The sequence below is a fragment of the Thamnophis elegans genome, chromosome Z, assembly GCF_009769535.1.
Source record: "Thamnophis elegans isolate rThaEle1 chromosome Z, rThaEle1.pri, whole genome shotgun sequence".
NCBI classification, from domain to species: Eukaryota; Metazoa; Chordata; class Lepidosauria; order Squamata; family Colubridae; genus Thamnophis; species Thamnophis elegans.
The window spans coordinates 89294796-89306802 of NC_045558.1; the positions used below are offsets into that span (position 1 = coordinate 89294796).

Sequence of the window (12007 nt, forward strand, 5' to 3'; positions counted from 1 at the left end):
TTAGCCCTTGTTTGTTTTTTGTGGGGGAAGTTCATTAGGAGTTCAAGATGACACTACAGATAATGACCAAAATTGGGATCATTGATTCCACTGTGGCCTTTAAGCAAGTCACCATGTGACTATGAGTTGTGATTTTACTGTTAGCTGTAGTTGTCACCAATAAGAGGACTGGTCATAATGTTATTTTTTCAGTGCATTGTAACAGTTGATAATCAGGGCAGTCGCTAGGCAAAGTCTTTGAGAATATGCTACCGTGGATGTTTTAACAGTAATTATGTTACATGCAGGGGTAAAAGCTGCTGAGAATTGATAGATTCCAATGGGATACAATCAATCAATCAATGCTTTTGATGTTTTATGTCTAGAGAAATGAACTTCAGCTAAAAGAATAGAATTTGTATGTAGCCATCCAGGGTGCATGGGGTTATGCTCAGGATGTGATCCAAAAGTCTAGATGGCCACCACAATGCTGCAATCAAAGCTCACCCTGTTTTTACGTGTCATGCACATAACAAACAGGCAAAATTTTCATTATGTTGTTGTGATGGCTATCTTGAGTTCTTTTTTTCCTGTACCTTGCAGACCACCCTTGCATACCAGAATGGAAAGAGAGCAAATTAACATGACACATGGCCACCTTTTTTGGCCACCTTCTTCCTTCAAGAGGCCAATACTATCTCACAACGTTGCTCCCATATCCAGTGAGTGAGAGCTGCAGTCCTGGAGATATTGGCCTCATTAAATGTAATTGAATGAAAAGTCATGCTGTCTTGGTCACTCTGGTCAATAGGAACTGGCTCCCCAAAATAAGAAGGATAATGGTTAAAAAATAATTATAGAGGACAGTATCAAATAATAATTTGCTATTAATTTTTGCAACTTCTTTTGCACAGCTAATTTGCATGGTTTAAAAAATGTAATGGACCTACCAAGGAAGTGATCAAAGCAGTTTTGTGCTTTGTGCATTGATAAACTGTCTCTATGCTTACACTGACTAGCTCTGAAAAACAGTTTGTCCTTTGATTTCAGTGAAATGATTTTTGTTTACATGGTATAGTTAAGAATTTTCTGTCACCATTCTAGATGATGCATAGGAATGTTGGAGCAGAGGTGGTATTCAGCAGGTTCTGACAGTTCTGGAGAACGAGAAGTGAAAATTTTGAGTAGGAGAACCGGTAAATACCATCTCTGACTGGCCCCACCCCCATTTATTCTCTGGCTCCCAAGTTGCAGCTGATCGGGAGGGAATGGGGATTTTGCAGTAACCTTCCCCTGCCATGCCCATGAAGTCACGCCCACCAGGCCATGCCACGCCCACAGAACAATAAAAAATTTTGAATCCCACCACTGTGCTGAAGGAATGTCTTATCTTAGAACACAAATAGTTGCCAATCAATGTTCTCTAGAAAAGTATAATTCAACACCATTTTGAATATTCTTGAACTTGGCAATTGCTAATTGTTGGGTTTTTTTAATTGTTGAAACATCCTTCAGAATATTCTTTTTCTTTTCCTAATTATTATTTCTTTCAGAATTACTGGAAATGGAATTCAGGCTTAATTTTAACATACTGAACTTATTTACTCAAGGAGCGTCAGTCTAAGTAAGAATTCTTTCCTCTGCATTGGTTGCCAAACTAATTTGGGGCACTGGTTCTTCAGATATGTAGATTTACTAGGACAAAGCCCAGAACAAAACATAATGATTCACATATCTTAGAGGAGGTTCCCCCTCACTCCACCTCCTGAAAGAATTAAATACTGTAAATAAAGAAAGTTATTTCAGGAATTTTCTTCTGCTGTTGCTGACATGTTTGTTTAAAGCCTCCTTGGAAATTATATTGTTTGCCAGGAACACCTTATATTGCTGTTACTTCTGTGATGTCAGCAACTTTGAAATATTTTTGCCACAGCACTGTGACATTTTCCACAAGGGGAGGTCCTGAATTCTGGAGATTCTGCTCAGAATAAAGCCAGATAATTGATTTAATCTGAAATATTTAACCTCCTGTTTAATAAAATACATCCTGTGTGTCTCAGAGATTACAAGTAGTATAAAAGCATCACTGGTAAATTATAGCACTTGAACTTATGGTAACTGAAAGGCAACCAAATAAGGAATCTTGTTATTGTTGAATATCTCAGATGAACATTGGAATGATTTTTAGACAGCTGTCAGTCTTTGAATATTCCATTATGTTTGCCCAATTTCGGATAAGTCGGGGAGGAGAGCTGTATAGTTTACAAACAAACAATCAAAAAAGTTGTTAAAGATGTCTGCTAAACATGCCAATCCCCCAAATGTGAGTGGTGGACAAAAGAAACAAAATAAAACTCTGTGTCAAATGATTAGACTTCAAGCCAAATGATCTTCTTTAACTAGTTTTAGAGAATATTTGAATTCTTTCAAATATAAAATTGTTTTGATTCATATGTTCTATGTTCAGGCTCAAAATATTCTTCATTTTTGTGGTTCTTGTTTGGTGCTGTAGCAGCCTCTAGTGGAAGCTGGCATGCCAACTTCATTGTGTGGACACGTTCCCTCGGGCTGGTGGCTGCAGAAACAGGTGCAGTGTGGGGCTGATGGCCAGGTGGTGGATTCTGCTTCAACCCCCCCCCCCCGCCACATAACTCATGCCAGGGCAAATCCAAAGTGGTTCGGCGGTGGGTGAACAGTGGGCATGCCGAGTCAGGGTGGAGCCCAGCGTCCTCCCTTTTGTTCCATTTAATGTTAGGCAAACACAATTATCTAAAAGCCACTCTCTTGGTTTACTCTCTTTATGTTAGAATCTCGAGTTGACTTTGAATGGTTCCCTTCCTATATATTTAATTATGGTTCTAGTATTTTCAGAGCAGTTTTTCTCAATCTTAGCAACTCTAAGATGGATGTGGATGTCAGCTTCCAGAATTCTCCAGCTCCTGTTCTTTGACGCTTCTTTGTCTTTGTATCCTTCAAAGCACCAGAGTGTTTTTTATTTCTTAACTTATACATTGTTATGAAGTCACATGTTTAAATCACATAGATTTCATAGCCACTTCTTTCCTGGTAGCACTCAAGTCTATCTCTACATTCCATTATCTCATTCAATTACCTTTCTCCAGCTGCCTCTTAAATCTTTGTTATTGCTTCCTATTCATATGCAAGATTGAATTTCCAATTGGAATTTCTTTCCAAACTAGCTTTTTCTCATTCCGTTTAACTGCAGTGTCACTATCTAACACAGACTTGTCAAATTCAAGGGTCATGGGCCAGATCCAGCCTGTGATGTGTTTAGATCTGGCCTGCAAGCAGACTAGTAGTAGGAGGTGATTGAATAGTTATCTCATTGGGTATCTTTTCAGTGGCAGCAGCACTAAGCAGAGAACGGGCAGAGGGAACCTCTCCCAACCTGTGGCTCAACAAGCCAGCATCCTTGCTATGCATGGAAATGGGGATTCATTTTCGTGAAGGGCCAGCCTCCCTCTTGCAGGACAGGGAAGTGCTGCTCTCCTGCCTCCTCCTCTTGCTCTCTGGAGATCTGTCAAGGCAGAAGTTGGACTCCACACCCCCACGTGCAGCAGCTTCACCTTTTCCTTCCTGCTGTGCCTCCCCTTCCTTCTCTCCAGACATCTGTCAAGGCAGAAGCTGGACTCAGAGGAAACTGCTTCCTGCAAACTTTCTCCTCCGCACTTCCAAATGCAGCAGCATTGTCCTTCACCTCCTGCTTTGCTGGTGGGGACACCAGACAGGGAAATGCCAACGATGTCTGAGATTGGGAGAAGAATGTCTCCTTTGGAGTACATATAAACACATACCATTCCAAGCTTGGAAATTTATCCACATCTGAACTAGCAAACTGCCAATCATGCCTGGGCTTAGGGAGAAAGGCCTTTCCTTCCTCTGTGGATAAAAGTCCCCAAATGTGGAATGCAGTGTGTGCGCACTTGACTGCCAGCAGTTTGGGGAGACAAGGCACTTGTCAAGCTGTCTCCACATTGAGGTAGCCAGTGCGACTTGTTCCATCTTGACCCAGCCATCCTGAATCAGCTGCGCCCAGTAAGCAACATTGAGCCGGCCCACCCAGCCATCCCCACTTAGTTGTGGCAACCCAGCTGTGACCACTCAGCCACACCACACCTGGCCACTGTGAGTTGTCATAATTTTACATGCAACTGGGCCTTTGAGGGCAACCATAATGGTAATGTGGCCCTCAGTGAAATTGATTTTGACATCCCTGATCTAAACCATTGAAAATGATTTATTTCCTCATTTTTATTGTATTATCTGTATTTAGAACACTACTAATTTTTAAGATTAAGATGCTGGTTTTTTTAAAAAAAATTGGATAACTTTGATGGAAATTATATTGCATATTTTAAAGAAAGCTTTGTTTTTTTATGTGTTTACTTTAGTTGTGCTGTTGAACTTTTATAAATATCCAATTCTTTCAAAGACTGGGTAAGCAAACAATATTTTAATAAACAAATAAATAAGTGCACAAGTTTACAATATGACATTTTCTGTTCTTATTTCTAAGGAAACAGTTAATTAGAATGATTAGTAAGATTTCATCTTTATAACCAATGAAGATTCCTTCTAATCTTTTCCAATTAAAACCTTTCTTCCAGTGAACAAACAGCAATATTTAATATTTTGTTGTGCATTAAATATAACCATGACAAAATAAATTTTACATGAATTCACATGTAACAGTTCACAGGTATGAATGCAAGACATCACTGAATTACATTATGAAAACATTCCACAGACATAGCATTGAATAAAAAATAAAATACAAATATAAATGATATTTATAAAAATAGTGCTTCTACATATATTCTTCTCTGATCAAAACTTTGAAATTCTTTCACTTATAAATATTAATAAAATATTTGTGTTTATATTATTAAATAAATGGATTCTGAATGAATCTTTATTTCACACATGAAGAAGATTATGTTCTTTTTCACTATCTGTAGCAACCTCTTTATAGTTTTTGTTTGTAGCAAGTCTCTCCTTCTTCTTTAGATACCTGTGAGAAGAAAGAACATCTTTAGAAGAACATAAAATAAGTTGAATCTATTTCAGGTCATGGAATTATCTTCTTTTATTTCTTCAATGTACAACTTAGGTTCTAAGGTAATAACTTTAAAAGATGTTACAATAAGTTTAAAAAACAGAGAAAGGCAGGGTTGTAGATATGTAAATGAGATTTCCTCATCTGTCCCTGTTTTATGATATTTGCTTTTTCTAGAATTCTCTTTCTCTTATTTTCTAATTAGAGGATTTCAAACGTTACGTTTTAGCAAATTAAGGCATGAAGGCCTATGCTGTAACATTTTGAATTTGTAAAAAATTATCACTGTGGTCAATATCATAATTATATCAAAATCTTTTTTCACACTATGCACAGATGCTTTACTTGAATTTTACAAAAGGGCATATTTAAAAATAGCAAGAAATTGTGCATATGTAGTGATCTGAATAAGCTCCAGAAATGGAAACAAAATTATTAATACCATCATGACATTCTGCAAATGAGATCAGATTAGACTCTTAAAATGCATTAAAACCCCCGATTTGCTTCTGTCCCTTTGACAGCTTTTTGATATGCAGATTTTGTTCAGATAAAATGTTCTTTATTCCCAATTTCAGATCCTCATGTCTGTGTTTGTGTGTTTGCTAAATTCACTTTGAAGAGTTTGTATATATCAGAAAATACAAAAAGAAATGCAACAGCCTAGCTTTGTATTTGAATTACTATTAAATAGAAGCTGTGGAATGTTTACCATCCCATCTCTAGAAGTGTTGCTTACCTTCGGTAAAAGTATATTGATAATAAAATTGCACTGAAGAAAAATAGACACACAAGGATAGTAAATGCCAAGTATTCATTGCTCAGGGGTTTTATGACCGGATTCAGATTTGAATGGCTACATCGTTCACCAATCCAGCCTTCCTTACACCTAAGAGAGACAAGAAAAAGTCAATAGTAGGCATACTGGTTTTTGTTAGTATCAAAGAAATTGCAAGCTGAGACCACAGTGAACAATGAAGCACTATTCCAAAGTATCCACCAAAGTACTACATTACAGTAACTCCTTTTTAATAGAGAATCCGAAGGAGTGAACTTCTGGGAAAGGGAACAGATTTATTGATGTTCTCAACAAATTACGATTCCCAAAATTCTTTTAAGACACAGTTTGTCAACCTTTCTCATTTCACATCACCCCTAGCAGTTCCCTAACTATGCAGTCTGGCACCGTGGGGCCAGGAGTAGGTTGCTGCTGGCATTATTGCCAGTTTGATGTGCGTGCAATTTGCCAAAACAACAACAACACCCCACAACAACAACCCCAATATGATGACAATTTAGCAGCTCCTGAAACAAGCTCTTAACATGTGACTCACTTTCCTGCCTTTGGCTGAGTCCTTACAGCTTAAAATGACATCCAGAAGCAAAAAAAAAAAAAAAAATCCAGTCCAGTCCCAGTAATGATTCTTAGGGCCATATGTTTAATAAAGCTGTGGTATTTTTCCTATATCCAGAAATATTATCTAATATAAGCAGTTATAAGATTTTTTTCCTAAATCAAAAGGGCAAGCAACATTAGAATCCATGCACAAAGATAGCTTTTATCTCCCAACTAACAAGATAAAGCCCAATAAAACAGAACTGTGGCTAGTTTTGAAGTATTCTGGGATTCTTGTTGTTTCTATCTAGCTAGTTAGAGTTGAATAGAGAAAATCAATCTGTGTGGACACTTAAGATGCCAATTCAATGACACATAATCATTAATCAAAATTATTGACAGTTTCAAAAGTTTCTACACTTTCTATGCAATAATTGGTTCAAGCAGGGAGGAGAAAGATCAATATCAAGCTAGAATGTGATCAAACTTTGATTAATTCTGTTCGAGTTTCTGTTTAACAGCAAGCTTCTAGAAGGATATGGAGGTGAGAAAAATAGTTCCTAAATTTCTGTGTCTTCAAAGTAGAGGGACAGGAGCAGCAGTTTTAAAAGAAGTGTGTTTACTTAAAAAGCTAAGCATTATCGTCATTATTTATATCACCACCATTTCCGCCCTTTACTTTACAGCATCTCTTTTACCTGCAATAATATCGGTCCAAAGTCTCTGAGTATCTGCAAATTCCATTGAAACAGTAACTTTGCCATTCTGGCTTGCATTCCGACTCTCTTGCCACCTGAGTTATAGGTACAGCAGTTCCTGTTTGAATGACAGTAAACACGTACATAAATAAAAGCTAACCTGCATTACTGTCTGTGAAGACATGGCTTTCTTCAAGGATCAAAGACATGCAGGTAGGATGACTCTACTAGTCTTGAAAGCTATGGTGTCAACCATCCTGGGCAAAATGGATTCCTCCTTTAACTTGGTGTAATGCATTTTCTGCATGTTCACTTTGGTCTTCCTAATCTCTAGAGTCAATTTATTTTTCATGTTAAGGATAAAACTTTCTCTTCCTTAACATGGATTGGCAGAAGGTGAAGGCTAGATGGCAAAGAGGGTAAGATCTTTAGAATTAGGTCTGGGAAAATCCAGGCTCAGCTGGGAATATATACAGTCCAGATTGATACTTTTTCTCAATCTAATTTATTTCATAGGATTGTAACAAAGGTGAAAAGGTAGGTTTTTTAAAAATATAAAATATTTTTCTACTATTTCAAGATATCTCTTTTTAAAAGAAATTCAAAATGGTATTACTCATTAGAAAAACAATAATTACTTGTCAGAAAGATGAGATGTTGGCTTATTAAAAAATGTTTAGAGTGCATAAAAACCATTTGCTTCAATATCTGGATATTATAAGGGCTTCCAGATTTAATGTGGTCATTTCATATGGTTTGCCATTTAGAGCACAATGCATCTGAAGTATTTCCTGAAAAGTCTATTGGAAAATGGATTGGAATGGAAACTGACTAAGAATTCACAAAAGTGCCTTTAAAATGCTTAAAGATGCCATCTGTATCCCTGGCACTTTAGAGTGGAACATGTAGCAGAAACAAAACTCAGAAACAAATCTCATTTCCAAGGAAATGCAGTATTAATTTTGATAGAAAGGAGATGTGACTATGATGAGTGCAAAAGTGTCAAGAAGCAGAAGAAATGCCAACTCTTAAGGATACTGGGAATACTCATTTATTTTATTCATTATCTGGATGATGTCCTGATATTATAGTGAATACTAGAGAATAATATGACTTACCTACAGTAGTTACACAGTTTTCAGTCTTATTGATGCCACATAATGGAATTACTGTTGTACTAAGAGTTGTTTGAACTAGGTGCCATCCTAAAACAAAACAAAAAAACAGCTTTAAGAGAAATAGACACTTCCAGAAAAAGTTTCCATGTCATCATGAAAAATTTCCATTGTGTCATGTCAATGAACAGTTCACTGTTTTATGCCACTTTACTTCACCTCAAAGGCTGACATAACAGAATGTGCCATCTACAAATTTCCAGCCACCCCTGACACACAGTAGTCCTAATTTAAGGAAAATCTCAGGTTAAAGAAGGAGTCACCCCATTTCTAGACTCATAATCAAATTTATGGTGCAAACAAGGAGAATATCGCATTCTTGAAGACTGAGAAGAAAAACTATTGATTCAACCTTGCAGTTAAAATTTTGAATCCTTCTCCTTGGCACCAGCAATTCTAAACTATGTAGTTTCAAAGTTCAAGGTACAGCTGAAACTGTTTGGAAACTGTAGCCAGAAGGCAGTTTGCCTAAAGAATCCTGTTCCCTAAACAGTGTCTTTCATGAACAGACTATACAGAACAAAGTTCTCCAATTTAGCCAGTGGTCCATAATTGTTATCAGATGTACCAAAAATATTTCCAGTAGTTGTATAATATGCGTAGCAGCACTCCTTTTATCATCAGGTTTCCCTTTTCCTACTGCCTACATTCAAGTGTTGGGTCAGAATGTTGCGTAATGGATAAGATGGTGAAGAAACTACATATCTTGGAGTAAAAAAAGAACAACAAACTGAGCACCTCCTGTTGAGATGGGTTTGGCAGATGAAAGACCTGATCTATAATTAGGAGATGAAATTAGTGGCTGTATTTCTTTGAGAAAAGCGCAGAATTTTCTCAAAGTGCAGAAAATATGCTGAAAGTGACAGTCTTGAGCCACTGAACAACTCAGTTAACAAATCTTTTAATCAAAAAGTAAAAGTGTTGATTTAGGCAATTTGCACTTCTAATACCTGAACACAATTCTTGGTAATTTCATCACTTCTTTAATTTATGTTATATTATAGCAGAGGATCACAAAGTTGCTGAAATTTCTATGACTGATGAGTTAAACTAGTAAAGATATTATCTTGAGAGCTTTCATTCAATTTTAATTAAAATGAAATAAACTTGCATTGGTCCTTTTGTATTTAATAAGTTTATCATCAAAGTTAGAAATGAATAATTCTTGGGAGAATTTCTGGAAGCTGTACTCTGAACTATTGAATATTGTATGAGGTGCCAGGTTTTTAGGTCGTAAATACTTAGCTTAACGTAATGTATCAACACAACCTCTGACTTTTAATGGACTGGATAAACTCAATTTTTAACACTAAACCATATTCAGCAAAGCTTAAATAGCAGTAGCACTTAGATTTAAATGCCATTTTACAGTGCTTTACATTCCCCTCTACGCAGTTTACAGAATCAGCATATTGCCCCCAACAATCCAAGTCCTCATTTTATCCACCTTGGAAGGAGCTACTTATCAGAAGGCTAACCTAGTTTTAATTCTAAAAAGAATTGGGAAATCAGAGTTTCTTTTGATATTTTCAACTTTCCAAGCCTACGTAAGGAAAAAGGATGGCTGAATTAATTAAGTTGATATTTAAATTCATGAACTGAATTCCCCTCATGGAAATTAGCTGTTGTGCAATTTGGTGATTAGTTCCTCTCCTCTCCCAAACAATATATTCTATAAGTTCTTCTTTTGGAGAGATTTTTGAGACTCTAGAAAGGGTGCAGAGAAGAGCAACAAGAATGATTAGGGACTGGAGGCTAAAACATATGAAGAATGGTTGCGGGAACTGGATATGTCTAGTTTGATGAAAAGGACAAGAGAAGAAGGACATGATAGCAGTGTTCCAGTATCTCAGGCGTTACCACAAAGAAGAGGGAGTCATTCTCCAAAGTATCTGAGGACAGGACAAGAAGCAATGGGTGGAAACTAATCAAAGAGAGAAATAACTTAATACTAAGGAGACATTTCCTGACAGTTAGAACAATTAATCAGTGGAACAACTTGCCTCCAGAGGTTGTGAATGCTTCAACACTGGAAGTTTTAAAGAAGAGATTGGATAACCATTTGTCTGAACCCCTTCCAACTCTGTTATTCTGGGTTGCGGAAGAAAGACCAGCCACATGAAACTCAATATTTATTCACACTTTAACTTTTGAGGACCATGGCAAAGAGATCTTGAAAAGGTATGATCTTATCTTTGCACTCACTCTCCAAAAATTCATCATTAAAAAAAAATTGGTTGAAGCTGCAATAATCTTCTGGGTCAAGTCTGTAAAATACAGCATCTGGATCCTCAGGGATATGTTTCTCTTCCTTGCATCCAGCCAGAAGTATCCATCCTATCACCCCAAAAACAATGATGCTGTACAGCTAACATTTTTTTCTACTTCTATAACAAAATCATTGGATAGCAGAAGCAGGAAATTCTTACAATGGAATGACCAATAAGCACTCTTAGGACATGGCGCCCCTTGTATTTAACTACAGCACAACTTTGCCTCAGCAACATCTCTACTTGCCACATCCCCATGGCATTAACTGTGTACTGTTCCCAATTTGCGACTAGGGCAGCGTTAACTGTACCAGTGTTAAAGGTGGGTTCTCTTTCCTTTAAAAATTTACCTACGTCACCGGCGAGGAGTTAAGTGACTGGCAATGACTACCCAAAGAGGCAATAAAGACATAAGATCGAAAGCAGTGTAAGCTATCCTGCCTTTCGTTTGCACCGGGCGCGGGCATTCACGTCGTTGGTCAGCGGCTGAAGGGAAAAGTAGGAAGGACAGCTTACCTAAGAAGAGCAGGGCGCCTCCGAGGCTCTGAGAGCTGCAACTAGCCATTTGTCCACTGTCACAGAGCAGGCTGTCTTTGATGGCGGGCAGTTTTTTACGCGAAGTAAAGAATTGCCGCCTGGTTTCTGTTGGCCGTCGAAGGGAAGCGCTACTCTTCTGCTACGCTCGGCGCGCCTTCCCATTTTATAGCCTGCGGATCCGGGGGCGGGCGGAGGCCGGGCACAGCCAAGCCTATGCAAAACTTTTGAATTTCCCCGCTGACGAAATCACGGCTAGGTGTCTTTCCACAGAAAGGTGAAGGCAGGGCTGCTCCCTTCACCTGCTTCGTTCTAAAGGCAGAAAGGAAGTAGGGAGGGAGCGCGGCCCTCTCAAATTCGACCGCGCGAAAAAGGCGTCCGCGGAACCTTCACCACTTCTGTTGGGAAATAGGTGAATCTGGGCTTGATTCTGGTTTCCTGTTAAGTTGGATTCCAGTAGAATCTCCTCTCGAGGAAGCCTTTCCTTCAATGGTGCGGTCACAAGAGCTCCAGGCATGGCTCCAGGATGTCTGCGGGCGGAGTCCTGATAGGTAGAGCTGGACTAGAAAATGCAGGTGCAAGGGCAGGTGATTTTTCTCACCTCCCCCCCACTCCGCGATCGCAGCTGCGGATCCAGAGGCGGGGGAAGTAAGAGGGAGGAAGCGGAAGGGCTAGCTCCCATTTAAGGACTGGTTTGCTGTTTCTTGCTTCAATTCCTGTTGTGATGAGGTTGGCAAATAAAGAAATAACAGCCAGATTAGATAATCTGAATAGGTATCAATCGCGAGTGACGTGAGTCCTCAAGCGGCTGTGAAAATGACCTTTCGGCTCTCAATTGAAACATCTGAATGTTGGCAACGCAATAGAGATGGCAGAAAAGGCCATTTAATGGTCAAATCCAAAGTACCCGATTCTCCTGCATCGAATCCCGGTTTAGA

General features: G+C 38.4%; 1 protein-coding gene across 1 annotated transcript; it reads right to left on the bottom strand.

Annotated features, from left to right (window-relative positions):
* Nucleotides 1-4481: 4481 nt before the first annotated feature.
* Nucleotides 4482-11194, bottom strand: LOC116522637 (proepiregulin-like). Its single transcript, XM_032237643.1, has 5 exons — nt 11052-11194; nt 8209-8295; nt 7091-7208; nt 5796-5945; nt 4482-5011 (listed from the first exon to the last, which is right to left on the bottom strand). The coding sequence occupies exons 1-5, from the start codon at nt 11098-11100 to the stop codon at nt 4918-4920; spliced, it is 498 nt and encodes a 165-aa protein (XP_032093534.1). The 5' UTR covers nt 11101-11194; the 3' UTR covers nt 4482-4917.
* Between the last annotated feature and the right edge of the window lie 813 nt (nt 11195-12007).